General features: G+C 31.9%; 3 protein-coding genes across 3 annotated transcripts; 2 read left to right on the forward strand and 1 right to left on the reverse strand.

The window, feature by feature from the left end:
* LOC107623722 (protein FAR1-RELATED SEQUENCE 5-like) lies at positions 7,293 to 14,481 on the forward strand. The gene is made up of 5 exons (XM_016326073.2): positions 7,293 to 7,470; positions 10,161 to 10,258; positions 11,705 to 11,789; positions 11,897 to 14,113; positions 14,185 to 14,481. Exons 3-4 carry the CDS (start codon positions 11,733 to 11,735, stop codon positions 12,818 to 12,820), a joined length of 981 nt encoding a protein of 326 aa, XP_016181559.2. The 5' UTR covers positions 7,293 to 7,470; positions 10,161 to 10,258; positions 11,705 to 11,732; the 3' UTR covers positions 12,821 to 14,113; positions 14,185 to 14,481.
* LOC110268330 (beta-glucosidase 10-like) lies at positions 7,662 to 10,876 on the reverse strand. The gene is made up of 3 exons (XM_021114407.1): positions 10,846 to 10,876; positions 8,582 to 8,747; positions 7,662 to 8,405 (listed from the first exon to the last, which is right to left on the reverse strand). Exons 1-3 carry the CDS (start codon positions 10,874 to 10,876, stop codon positions 8,087 to 8,089), a joined length of 516 nt encoding a protein of 171 aa, XP_020970066.1. The 3' UTR covers positions 7,662 to 8,086.
* On the forward strand, positions 12,845 to 14,229 carry LOC110262377 (protein FAR1-RELATED SEQUENCE 7-like). Its single transcript, XM_021114408.1, has 3 exons — positions 12,845 to 13,185; positions 13,237 to 14,113; positions 14,185 to 14,229. The coding sequence occupies exons 1-3, from the start codon at positions 12,845 to 12,847 to the stop codon at positions 14,227 to 14,229; spliced, it is 1,263 nt and encodes a 420-aa protein (XP_020970067.1).

Consider the following 14,691-nt stretch of genomic DNA (forward strand, 5'->3'; position numbering starts at 1 on the left):
TGTACATTGAAATAATGAAAGAAAAAAAAAAGGTGGGAGAGGCTAGCTCTCCTCTTGTTACTTAGATTTTATAGGGAGAAAGTTTATAATTTGGTCCTTTGATAGTTGAAATGTAATGTGGAACTGTTTTGGAAATTTCTCTTGGGGTTCAGCTAACTCTGCTATACTGGGTTGACAATTTGATTTTGTGGTCTTGTTTTGGCTACATTTTATCATCCTGTTATGTTAACTCTGTGTTACTCTGTAAAATTAAATGAAAAGGATGAAATTGGATGCCCCCTTTTTCCTGCCAAAATTTGAATAATTGAATATTTTTAGCGGTTTTATACAGAATTCTGTAATTTAAAATGGCTATATATTCTGTTATACTGATAAAAGCTACCAAAATGAAAATTTTGTTCTTTCTATATCGTTCATCCTCTGGACTAGTCTTTGACTCTTGTATGATTTGGAGCCGCACATGCGGGAGTTGTTTTGCACTGAAGTTGGATGGGATAGTGAATTTTAGATCAAACTTTTATCAACTCTCTTTCTGCTTAATTGGTTCTGTCTCAACTGTCTAACTTTAAATTTCTATCAAAATCTTCGTTTTTTTTTTTTCTATTCAAGCTATTTAATGCATAGGATTTTGTAGACAACTAGACATGCATCTAAACTTCTGGGCTTGGCCTTTGGTGTCTCTTTTTAATCTTAGGGTTATGACTTTTTGGTTGTTATCTGTTTGACTCTCTGCTTTCGATATGGGGTGGGGATGGACGAATGGTTTGGTCTGTGAAGCAATTCCCTACTTTTTCTGAAATGATCACAGGATATGTAATTACAAATTTTGGGGTACAGCAGTACATCACCCTGCATTACGTGAGTAGTAGTTTAGTACTGCTTCATTTCTTTATGTATGTGGATAGGTAGTTGGCATCAATAACAATAGCATTGAGATGGCTTTATCCCTACAATTAAGTTGGCCTTTGTCATTTTCTACTTCCAATAAATGATTTGTCTACAAGTAAGGCAAGTGCTATGAATAATTGGCTTGTACGTGAACATTACTCACTATAGTATTAGCACAACCACCTTTTTCTTTTTTGGCCGTTGAAGTGAACTCACCTGGGCTTCCATCTTTTATTATGAGTGCTATGTGCACATGACATGTAGTAAATGCTATATACTGCTAATCAGAATAAATATGTATGGTCCAATTCCAGTTTCTGATAAGCTGTGGAATGTGGATGCTCTCTCTATTTTAATGTTAAGGTTTCACCAGTATACTTATTCCTCCTTCTAACTGAATTTCTAGAATGCGTTCAGGTCTTCAGAATATAGCAAAACCTATGGAGGCTTATATGTCTTGTGGTTTAAATTGAATAAAAGTTAAATTCACTCTGGCCATGCTTGTCAAATTTGGTAGAAAATTGCATCCTGAATTTTGCTTTGATCCCCTTGTACTTTTTCTTACTATGGATGCTGCTTTTGATGAGGGATTCCAATTTGTGTCGTGTGTGCCTCTCGAGTGTGAATAGGCATGTGCCTGCCTTAATTTTTTTTTGGGAAAAAAAAAAAGAAAAAAGGTAAAGTAGTCAAGTATATGAACATTCCCACCGGTACTTGAGTTTGTTTCCCTATGAGGAACATCTCTGACAACGTAGATAGCATTGTTTTTCGTGTTTTTGTTTAGTTATGTGGTATTTGGAAGCAGTTAATTAGGTGCACCCTCCACAAAATTTGCCTTACTGGTTGTTTTTAATGTCAAAATGTGAAGAACATAACGACACACATGCTATTACACTTGATTTTGTTAAGGTTGCTTTGTGGTTCATATTATCTAATGCTTTCGTGATTAGTTTAAAACATGTCACGAGACTGGTTTGGTCAACACGTACCTTTTCAGTTATCTGGTACCTTTCTTCATATATTTGATTCTGTTCCTACAATCTTTTTTCCTCCTTGAAGCATTTAACTTATTTATTTTTTAATTGGTGATTGATTCCTTACCCATTGAAGATTGCAATGAAGCTGATAGGGATTAGACATATTTTATTAGAAAAGAGCCGCCTCATGTGACTGAAGTTGACTTGGATTTGTTTTGTATTGGTAGTCTTGCAAAATAAAGATTGAAAATTACAATCGAGTCCTAATATTCAATAATAAGTTAATAACTACATTTCAATTCGTTTACGTAAACAGCTACTACTGGTGGATTATGGTTGTGATCAGATATTATTATTATTATTATTATTATTATTATTTGCTTACAAAGTTTTCTCTGACAAATCTAAGTTCTGCCAAACCGTGCGCTCACCCGTGTTCCTCGTATTTTATTTTAACATTAAAACATTATCTTGATCTTTGATGTCTTTGGTATCCTTTCTTTCTTGGCTAATATATGTTTATTAGGTGTTACTAATATTTTTTTTCACTTTTGTTTCTAATTAAATAATCTTCTATGGAAATGCAATTAATAGAGTTTAGCATTTAATATTAACCAAAAGATGCTGGTAAAAGAAAAATATGTATAACAGTATAAGGATGTAGTTACGGTGTGATGCACCCCACGCAATTAGTATAATTTTCTGACTGCGGTATAATTTTCATAAAGTAATTTGAGATGTGTTCCCTTCAAAATAAAAAATTGATGCCAGATTCGTACGCCATACTCCACAGTCGTGTTCTTTATTATGTTGTTTGGTAAATAAATCAACATAAGATGTGAATTATATTTGAAATGAAATGTAAAAGAGTTGGGAAAATAAGCGAAATGTAGTAGTTTTATAACACGTAATTGTGAAATGGAATAGACGGAGGGGAAGTTCTATCTCTTTTCAAAAGAGTTATCTCCAATTGTCAAAAGCCACCTGTCTCTTTACTCTTTTTCTCCTCTTTTGTGTATGACAAATATTTGTTGTTTCCAGAAAGTTTTGTTAATACTACTGATTGGGAGCTATGAGATTCTCTTTACCCTTTTTTTTTCCTTTTCAAACAGAGAAAAAGATACAGGAAAATAAAGGCCATGGGAACTATCTTTTATAAATTTATGCCATTCCCATTCCCATTCCCATGCCATGTTGCATGTTTCCATCTCAAAATTTGAAATTGTTTCCAAACGCTTTTAACTTTGATACCATTTCCAAATTCTAATTATCATTACTAATTCACTACAAGATTCCTAAAATGACATGAGCTAAATGAGGAAGAGGCCAGCTAATAAATAAATACTGTTTTGGTGAGTTGAAGAAAGAATGTTTTGACTTTTGAATTATTCAAATTTTGCGCATGTGAACTCAAGGAGAGCTGTTTACAAGAATGGTTACTGGTTAGGATTAGGATACTCTGAACTGACAATTTCTTTAAAATATGCACAATTAACATATCTATGTTTCCAATGAAAGTGTCTTGGGCCGGAGACTTCTCACATGTATTTTTTATAAGGAGCTCTAGGCTAGTAAATTTTGTGATTTGTAACCGTCAATTAGCTATTATATACTTTTAATATGTGAGATTTTATTCAAAGTGTGAAATTATTCACTTTTTTTGCTGGTTAAGTGTTGGCTAGATTTTAATAAAAAGTGTTGGCCCACTAGACTTTCTCATTTTTTATTACTATTTATTTTACAAAATACTTGCATCATATTATTTGAACATATTTATTTGTTAATAAAAAAATCCACAATTAGTTGTTTTCATTTGCAATAATGTTTATATAAAAAGAAATATGGCAAGTGTTTGATTTACAGATTTAAATGTCCTTCAACTTTCATTATATATAATATTAAAAAAAAAAATATTTTGACTATTTTGAATACTCGAACTAAAAATCTTAGTTAAAAAATGAAATATTTACCATTTTAGCTAACCAAACATACAATCTCTCACATGTTGATCATTTATTCCCACAGCTCAAAAACAAGTATTAATATATAGAATAATGTTATACATTATTTAAGTCTTTTTATAAATTAAATTTAACTAAATTAAATAATAAAAATTAGAATAACACTACCCATAAATAATTTTTGTTAATATTAGATCAACTTGGTTAAACTTAATTCACATAAACACTTAGATGTGTAGCATTAGTCTAAAATATAATTTCCTAAATGTTCAGTTTTCGAGATGTTCTTCCATGACATCAACTATATATTAGTTATACACTCTTTTGGTTCATATCATAGCTAGAATTATATGTCAGAAAACACTCTAAAATTGGCTACGTATTTGTGTTATTCATATTTGTATAATTGTATCTATTAAAACATAGATACATTTGCATACCTNCAATTTTAATTTTTAAAAATTACAAATATAAACACATAAAATTTTTAATTTATCAAACCAAGCCTAACTTTCAGGAGATATGACTTATGATAAGATATTAGAATTTTAAAATTCAAAGAGAGATTAAGTATCTATGATAGGATAGACTCTAGTCTAAATAATTCTATGGTACTATAAAACTTGTGTATGCTGCATTCATATTCTTGAGGAACTAAGAATCCATTTTTTAATTCATTCAATTCCTAGAGTTGCTTACCAAAAAAATGAGCTATAAAAAGAAAATAATTATAAATTAAGGATTGAGTTTTGCAGGTTTGTTGTTGAAATGGAGAGTATATATGTTAAGGCCTGGAGGATGGACTATCATACGCGACAAAGTTGAAATTTCACATAATCTATTGAAATATGAAAAGATAAGTTATTATAGGCAGAAATTAAGGGTTACTTTCAATTGGTTTTTTTTAGTAAAAAAAATACTTTTTTTATAAAATATTTTTATTTAATTTAAAATCTATTTAGATATATCTTTTAAAAAAGTACTTTTATTAAAAAAAATTATAAAAATAAAGATTAGAATTTGAGAAGGAAAGAAAGATGAAATAAAATAGAGAGAATAAAAAATGACTTTATTAATAATTATTGTATCTACAGAATTCTAAAAGGAGACTATTTATAGTAAAAAAGAACTCCTAACTGACTCAACTAGGTTGACTGATTTTATCTATTTAAAATTTAAAATACAGTTATGATTTAGGACATTCATAACATATATTTTTAACATTCTCTCTTAGATGTTATTAGTGGTCATACTTTAGGTAATTGTCTCGTTAAAAACTTTACCAGAAAAATCTAATGGGATAAAAACCATAATTAAGGAAAAGAGTACAACCCATATTACTCCTCTAATAATTACATCACTTGATATCTCTTAGTTGGCGCATCACAATTTTGTATACTAACTTCTTAAATGTTGAGGTAGGTAGTGCTTTGTGAACAAATATGCTAAATTATCGTTAGAACGAATTTGCTTATCACTACTTTGTTGGAGATCATGAGAGTAGAAGAGTTTTTATGAGATATATTTTGTTCTATCTCTTTTGATATATTATTCCTTTAGTTGATGTATGCAAGTAGAGTTATCTTCATATATAACTGTAGGTATTTTCTTCATCGGTAAACCATACATATCTTGAACGCGTTAGGTGATTGACCTAAGCCAAACACATTTTCGAGTTGCTTCATGAATTGTCAATATTCGCGCATGATTTGAGAAGGTTGCAACTATAGTTTGCTTTGTTGAGCGCCAAGATATAGTTGTTCCTCCACTTATGAATAGATAATCCGTTTGTAACCTGCCTTTATGCGGATCAGAAAAAAATCTGCATCTACATATCTAACTAATTGAAATGTTGTTTCATTAGAGTAAAATAAACTCTTATCAATAGATCCTTGAAGGTATCTTAATATATGTTTGACACCATTCCAATGTCTTTTAGTTGGACAAAAACTAAATCTCAATAACAAATTTACTGAAAATGCTATATCTGGTCTTGTATTGTTAGCGAGATACATTAGTGCACCAATAACATGCACTAATATAAGGTACTTCATGACTAAGAAACTCTTCATTACTTTCACAAGGTCAAAATGGATCTTTATCCATATCTAATTTGCTTTCATTTGCACTAACAACTTGTCCTTCTGAGACACTTATTTTTACTGGTGCATTTGCAGCTGAAATGTGAGATTTAGTTACTCTTTTTAGGTCAGTAAATACATCTGGCAATTGATTTATAACATTTTGCATATGAATTAACTTTTGTAATTTTAGTTCACATTGTCTAGTGCGAAATCTAAATGGAATAATGACAATGTGTTTCAAGTAATCTCTTTTTCTAATTGTTTATTTTCTCCTCCTAATTATGAAAAAATTGTTTCATTAAAGGGACAATCAGAAAATCTTGTCTTAAATAAATCACTCGTTGTGATTTCAAGATATTTTATAATTGACGGAGATTCATAACTAACATATATCCCTAATTTTCTTTGGGGTCCCATCTTTGTGCGTTGTGGTGGAACAATTGGAACATAAACCGGATATCCAAATATTTTAAGATAAAAAATATTTGGCTCCTGACCGCAAATTAGTTGTAATTGGAAGGATTTAAGATAATTTGTTGGTCTAATGTGTATAAGTGCTGCAGCATACAAAGTAGCATGCCTCCCACGCTAAAACAGACAACTTAGTTTTCAGAAGTAATGGTCTAACTATTAATTGGAGGCGCTTTATTAATGATTCTGCTAGACCATTTTGAGTGTGTAAATGAACAATAAGTTCTTCTATCATAATTTCAGTTGACACACAATAATCATTAAATGTTTGGGATCTAAATTCACCAGCATTATCAAGACGTATTATCTTTATAATATAGTTTAAAAAAATGAGTTTTTAATTTAATTATTTGAGCTAGCAATCTTGCAAACGCCATGTTGTGAGTTGATAGTAAACAAACATAAAACCATCATGAAGATGCATCTATTAAAACATGAAATATTTAAAAGGTTCACATGGGGTGAATGGGCCCACATATATATCACCTTCAATACGTTCCAAAAATGATGGTGATTCAATCTCAATTTTTTTTCTCGTGATGGTCTTGTAATTAATTTTTCTTGAGAATAAGCAGTACATGAGAATTCATTAAATTGAAGAATTTTATGTTGAAGAATTTTATGTTCCTTTAAATGATGATCAAATGAATTCTCGATGATTCTTCTCATCATGATTGAACCTGGATGTCCTAACCGGTCATGTCAAATTGTAAATATATTTGTATTTACAAATTTCTGGTTTACTATGGCATATGATTGGCGAAAGCTAGTGCACTCCAGATAAAGTAGAGAGTGCAGCACTCCTTGAAAAGTAACCTGCTATTAAAAGTTATCAGGTAAATTAAGTTTATTTATTATTATTAATTTTTCTTATTCTTATGGGCTGAACAAACTTAATATAGACAAAAAAACCAAACCCCTCTCTCAACTCTCAACCCTGTAATGTTAACAAAAAAAAAAGAACTCTCAACCCTGTTATAGCATCCTCCACCGCCGTAAGGAGAGACAGCGCTGCCGCCGTTCGTGTAGCCCCTCGCCCCTCGACGCTCGCCGTAGTCTCCCCACTCGCCGTCCTGCTGTCCATCGAAGGTTAGTGGCACTGCTTTCACTTTTTCGGTTATTCCTTTTATGCTCTGTTTAGTGATTTGAGTATTTGACTGGTTTCTGAATGTGAATTAGTGAATGTAAATCAAATAATTGATTTTGTGTTGTTGAAATTATTGCTAGTTATGGATTTTTTGAAATTGTTCTGCTGTTTTCACTGATTTCTGCTTATTCTGTTTTTTTTTTCTCTTTAAATTTTGAAATTTGAATGAAGTTTGATCTGATCTGCTACATTTTTGAATTTTAATTACCTAAGGTCCCAAATTGGGTTTTCTTTTCAGTACGCTCATATATTTAGAATTTTGCTGGTTAGACTCATTAAACAGAAAGAAAAATGAATTTCAAGAATGTTTAGTGCAGTTAAATTAATTTAATGTTGAATCTGTTGTGCTGTTGGTAATAGTTTTTTTTATTGAATTTATCCTTTGAGTGCTGCTGTTAGTGTGGTTTGGTGTTGCCTTATTGATTTCAGTTGTTGATTTTTGGATATGTGGTATAAAAAATGAGGTTGAATCGTGCTATAAGAATTTTTTTTTTTGAAGCAAGTGAACTATAAATATTTATCAAGTCTTTTAAACTTTTATTATCAGAATATGTTAGCCTAACCATTGTCACCAAATTTAGAAGGAAGGCCAAGATGAATGAAATAGTAGACATTAGTTACCTGGTACTTGTTCCTATACAATGTTGCAGCTGATGCATGAGCTAACAACATATTATGTGTTACCAAATATGGCTCCGTAGAAGAATTTCCCTTAGAGCAATTAAATATAGAGGAAGGTGAACAATGTTGAGGTGGTAAGAATCCTATATCATAGCCACCTTGTGCAAAAACATTTCCTTCATTAATTGTCGTCCATTGTTTGACCCTGTCTCCAAACTCTCTAAAGCACACATTTGCAAATGCTGTGAAGTCTCTTCTACAAGAGTATGCAAGTGTACAGAATAATGTGTTAGTAATGTACAAATTAATCATGTATAATTTAAAATTTAAATTTTGCTTCTTTCGTAAATAAATTTCTTAGCTACTTTCGATTCTTCACTTTCCAAGATGATCATGCAAATTAATTAGGTATTTGAAGTTAGGGAACCATACACAATTTTTTTATTAACCCATCCTCCATATTCATCCTCAAGAGCTTGTGGTAAGTCCCAATGATATAATGTAACATGTGCTTGAATTCCTATAAGAACAACAGAAAAGACAAGAATAAGGCCAGTATGGGTAAACAATTTAATTAAGCTAATTTCTTCCAAAGGCCCTTTAAAACAATTTCTATGGTTAAAGAATAAAATATCGTTATCTGAAGAGGAGTTATTTTAAATATTAATCTTAAATACTTTTAAAAAAGTCATTTGATATAATTCAGATTATTAGATACCTTCTGAGGTCTTTGATGAGTTTAGATTAGGTTAGAAGAGTATTTGGGATATTTATAGAACTTGAGATAATCATAAAAAAGAATCTCTTAACTAAAATAAGTGAGGAGTATAAAATATAAAGAGTTAAGAGTTCAAAAGATGCTGCCTTATTGATTTCAGTTATGGTTTTATGGATGATTATTTGATTTCTGGCTGTTACTGCTGTTTTTAACATTGTAAATGACTTATTGATTTCGGTTATAGGTGATAGTATTAATCAATAAGCAATTTGCTGGTAATAAGCAAATGATGCTGCTAATCCTAATCTTCCTAGTTCTAAGATACTCAGTCACAAGGTTCTAATTTTTAGCTTGGAAATATGTTGCTCTGGAAGTAGTGAATGGAAAACCACAATATCAATGTGTATTTTGTCTACAACCATTTAATATTTAGATATTTTTTTTTACTATGTAATTTTTGAGTTTGTAATTTGATAATATCATATAGATTTGGTTGATGATATTTCTAGTAATGTGATGTTAAGAGCTATTCTTTCTTTAGCTTTTATTGATTATGGAATTTTAAGTGTTGAATTTCTTTTGGTATGAGAGTGTGAATGTCTTGTTTAAACTATTTTTTGGTTGTTTAAATTTTTTTTATGAAGTACTGTCAAGTTCAAACAAGTGGTTTATAATTTCTGTAAAACATACAGGAGCTCTTCTTTCTTTATCAACTAATGATTATAATACTTTGAATGGTTTGTTTTCTTGTGATATGGGAGTGTTAAAACAGGTATTTTGTTTGTTCAAAAATTGTATAAGGTTAATGTTAGAAGATTGTCAGGTCTAATTCAGTTTTTATAATTTGGCTTAACATTTTATACAACTTCTCTATAAACATAAAGAAACAACTAAACATTGAGGGCTTCTCCGATTTACTATTTGTTAAATTGTTACAAATTTATGGCAAAACGTGTCCCTGATTTCTTAGTATTGTGAATTCGCAAATTTTAATCCATTGAAAGAGAACCCATATAGTGATACAATAAAGTAATACCCCTTATGATGCAAGGAGATCTTCTATAATATATAATCAGCAATTTTGTAAAATTGTGATACTAGGAGCTCTTTTTTCGTTATCATTTTTTAGTCATGAAATTTTAAATTGTGATTTTCTTTTGGTATGAGAATATGAACATGTCTTGTTCAAACTGATTTCATGGTTGCTCAGATTTTTTTTATGAAGTTAACATTAGATTGTCAAGTTCAATTTAGTTGTATAATTTCTGTAAAATTTATATGTTGTTTTTACAGGCACAAAGGAATAACCGGACAATTGAAGATTGAGGGATTTTCAGATTTGTTGTTTGAGTCGTGGCAACTTTGCAGTAGAGCATCGCACAAATTTTTTGGTACGTACTATTGCAAATATATAGTGTATTTAAAATAGAATTCTGGACAGACCATAAACCCATATCTCTAGCAATTCTATGATTATAATGCTAGGGAATCTTCTATAATCTATAGTTTTTAATGAGAAATTTTGTAGCATTGTGTTGATAGGAGCTCTTATTTCTCTATCAGTTAATGATTCTGAAATTTTGAATGGTTCATTTTCTTCTGATATGGGAGTGTTCAAATTGGTATTTTGCTTGCTCAAAAATAGTATAAGGCTAATGTTAGATTATCAACTCTATTTTTTTTTATAATTTCTATAACATTTTTATAAAATTTTTCTATAGACATAAAGGAACAATTAAGATTGAGGGCTTGTCCAATTTACTGTTTGATGAGTTGTTACGAATTTGTGAAAATGTGTCCCGGCTTTCTTGCCATGTGATTCTCAAATTTCTAATCTATTAAAAGAGAACCCATATAGTGATACAATAAACTAATACCCCTTGTGATGGTAGGAGCTCTGCTATAATGTATAGTCAACAAATTTGTAGAATTGTGATGCTAGGAGCTATTCTTCTTTATCTATTTAATAAACTAATACCTCTTGTGTTAAACTTGAATCTTTCTAGCATTTTTGTTACAATTTATTCATTTTCATGACCTTTTTTATTCTTTTTACTCTTTATGTTTGATTATTGTGGCATTTAAAATTTTTCTCATTAAGAAAGACTTTTGTTTCGCCACGTCTTTAGTTCCGCGACATTGCTAAATTTATTGTCGGTTATCTATTTTACATGCAAAATTTGAAGAATAAAAACTAATTAGTTTTTTTTATGTAGTCATATTGTATTGTTTCGAGTCATATTTTGCCCTAGAGTTCAAGAACTTGTGCTATGTTACTTTTTTTTTTCTTTATCTTTTTTCAAGTCATTTCATTATAATAGTATTTTAAACTTGAGATATACAATATTAATAATATTGAATAACACAAAGCCTCTATTTTCAAAATATTTACCAGAATAATAATTTTATTATGATTTTCATTCATTGCAAGAAGCTAGTAACAATATGAAAGCGAAGTAGCATTCATTTCTCTAGTAGAGTGCTAGGAGTAACGGAAAGCAATACGGAAATATATTTTATAGTAATGTTAATTCATGAGTGCTATTTTTATGTTTTGTTATTGTGCTATTTGCGTGATTTGGTTGTACTTTGGAAGTGCGAATGTTGTGTTGGTAAAAATTTGTTATTTGTGATATATCCTTATGATTTATTTGTAATTGTTTTATATTTTATTATTATTGGATTTTGAAGAAGAGAATTTTGGACTTCATTTCGTGGTGTCTTGTGCCTATTGTTGTCATGTGGTACTTACTTTCATAGTTGTGAATATGTCAAATATTTTGTACTTGTGTCATTTCATAAATATAAATATTTTTCGTTTTCTTTTATTGTAATAGTATGCAGTAAATATAGCATTCAACAAAAATGGTTGATTTGATCGGAGAGTCATCGCATAACCAAATAGAGAATGTTTCAGCTGAGGTACATCTTTTTATCTGGATTATTCCAACGCTTAAGATGTTAAGCTTTATTATTGTTTGAAAGTATATTTAGAACGTTGAGGTCTACTGTTGTTTACTGTCTTTCAGGAAATGGACGAATTGTTAGTTGATAGTGATGGCAATGATGTTGAAGACCTGTTACTGAATAGTATAGGAAGTATCGGTCGGGTTAATTTCGTAGGTTTGAGCGTTGATGCTGCTAAGAAGTATGTATTTTCAGACCTTGATGTTGCGTATGCCTTTTACAATGCATTTGGGAGGGTCAATGGATTTTCAATTAGGAAGTTCAAGGTTGGGCGAAGTGAGATTGATAAGCGCATACTCTGGCAAACATTTGTGTGTTCGAGACAAGGATATCGTATTTTCAGAGGGGTTGATGAAACAAATAGGAAGAGAGCTCCAAAGCCAGAGACTAGGTGTGGGTGTGTAGCACAAATGCAAGTTCACATAGATGTTGGCAGGGACTGGTGGTATACAACATTATTTCAAAATGAACATAATCATGAGTTAGTACCCCCAACTTTGAGCCGGATGTTGAGATCGCAACGGAGAATGACTGATCAAGAAATTCAAAGAATGAACGACATGAGAGATGCTGGAATTCCCACAACCCAAATCTATATGCATTTTGCCGAGCAATCTGGTGGTTTTGAGAATGTTAGATTTCAAAGAAAAGACATGTACAACCAAATAGAAAAGCAAAGGCAATTGATGGAAAGCGATGTGACCGAAACGTTGAAGTACCTAAAGAAGCGGAAGAAATTAGATCCAAAGTTTTACTGGAGTTACGAGGTGGATAACAATGGTGTGTTTCGGCACCTAATCTGGATGGACGGGAAGAGCCGTGTTGACTTTGAAGTATTTGGTGATGTTATGGCCTTTGATGCAACTTACAAGAAAAATAAGTACAAGTTTCCATTGGTAGTTTTCTCAGGAGTGAACCATCACCTTCAAACAATAGTTTTTGGCAGTGCAATTGTGGCTGATGAAGGAGAAGGAACTTACATATAATTGTTACAGAGATTCGTGGAAGCAATGAATGGTAAACGACCAAATGCTGTAATAACTGATGGTGCCAAGGCTATGAAGCTTGCAATTGAAAAGGTATTTCCAGATGCACACCATAGGTTGTGCGGATGGCATTTGTTAAGAAATGCCACAGCCAATGTCTCCAACCCCAAGTTTACCCAACAATTCAGGAAATGCATGCTTGGCGATTATGAGATTGATGAGTTTGAGGAGAGGTGGGTGTCAATGGTTAATAGTTTTGGGGTTAAGGATATGGAGTGGGTTGAGACCACTTATGGGATTAAAGATATGTGGGCTACAGCACATATGAGAGGCAAGTTCTTTGCCAGGTTGAGAACTACATCGAGGTGTGAGGCACTACATTCGTAAGTTGCTAGGTTTGTAAAATCTGGCTATAGCATTAAGGAATTCCTCCATCACTTCCGCCGGTGGATGGGTTTGTTGCGGAATAATGAGGCTGAGGCTGACTATTACACCTCATACGGGTATCCGATAATGCAAACACAGGTGCAAGCATTGGAGCGATCAGGAGCAAGTGTTTATACAAGGGAGGTGTTCTACTTGTTTCGATCATTATTGTTGAAAGCGTCAAGTGTGATAATAGTTGATTGGCGAGAGACTTCATGTAGTGTGAACTATGATGTACGAAAATATTGTGAGTTAACACGAAAATGGGTTGTATCTTATTGGCCTGGTAGCAGTGAGTTTAGGTGTTCATGTCAACGAATGGAGTCATTTGGCATTCCATGTGTTCATATCATTCGTCTGTTGATATATCTTCAAATTACAGAATTACCTGAGTCACTGATATTGAAGCGATGGACCATGAAAGCAAAAGAGGCTCATATAAGGTTGGAGCAGCAGGGATCGTTAGTTGGAGATAGAAGTTATGAGAGTAGGATTGCTGCTATGAATGATGAGCTGGAGGGCTTGCCATTTGCTGCTTGCGGAGATTTAGGTGATTTCAAGGATGTTATGGAGTGGGTCAGAAACAAAAAGGCTGAATTATTTGCCAAACATGAAAAGAATAGAGAGGGAAGTTCTAAAAGTGCGGGTGAGAAATTCAAAACACGGACGGATGCTATTTCAAAAGAAGCTGGGGACAAAAAGAAAAAGCGAAGGATTCGGTGCAGCAGATGTAACGGTATAGGACACAATCGGCGAAATTGTCGCCGTGGAGATGACCATAATCAAATGGAAAGTGGAGACGGAGGAGGTCCCGAAGATGATGACGATTGGTCTAGTCAAACCAGCGAGGAGGGGATCGAAGAAATGGTGAGTACTTAAGATATTGCTTCTTATTAATTACATGGTTGTCTAATTTTATTTTATTTTTGTTCTTGTAGGATTTTGATGTCACCATTGGTAATCAGAAAGGCAAGTATCGTTAGCTATTACTGTCTAGCCTTGGATGAAAGATGAATTTGGATTTTAAGGGGTGAAGTATACGGTACAGATGCAAATATACAGATATTCCATTCGAGTCACAAAATTATTGATGGGTGTTGTGTCTGCTAGGGAAATGACATAAGAAAGAGAAAATGGTAATTAGCTTTTCTGTAATGTATATAATGGGTTTGTTATTTTATTAAGGTAGAAATGAGAGACAATTATACTAGACAAATAACAGAATTGTACTGCCACTTAAATAAAAAAAAAGTAATTGATGTAACAAATAGGTCCCATAACAAACAACATAAATATCAAACAATCAAATCAAATGTATTTTATATTTTCCTAATAATAAATAGGGTGACCATCTAATTGCCAACCAATGCTTTCCACCTAGCTGCAGAACGATGTCTGACCATGTCATTATATTCATTGTGAGTCCCATTTAAAGTTGTACATGC

Source organism: Arachis ipaensis, chromosome B10 (genome assembly GCF_000816755.2).
Source record: "Arachis ipaensis cultivar K30076 chromosome B10, Araip1.1, whole genome shotgun sequence".
Lineage (NCBI taxonomy): Eukaryota > Viridiplantae > Streptophyta > Magnoliopsida > Fabales > Fabaceae > Arachis > Arachis ipaensis.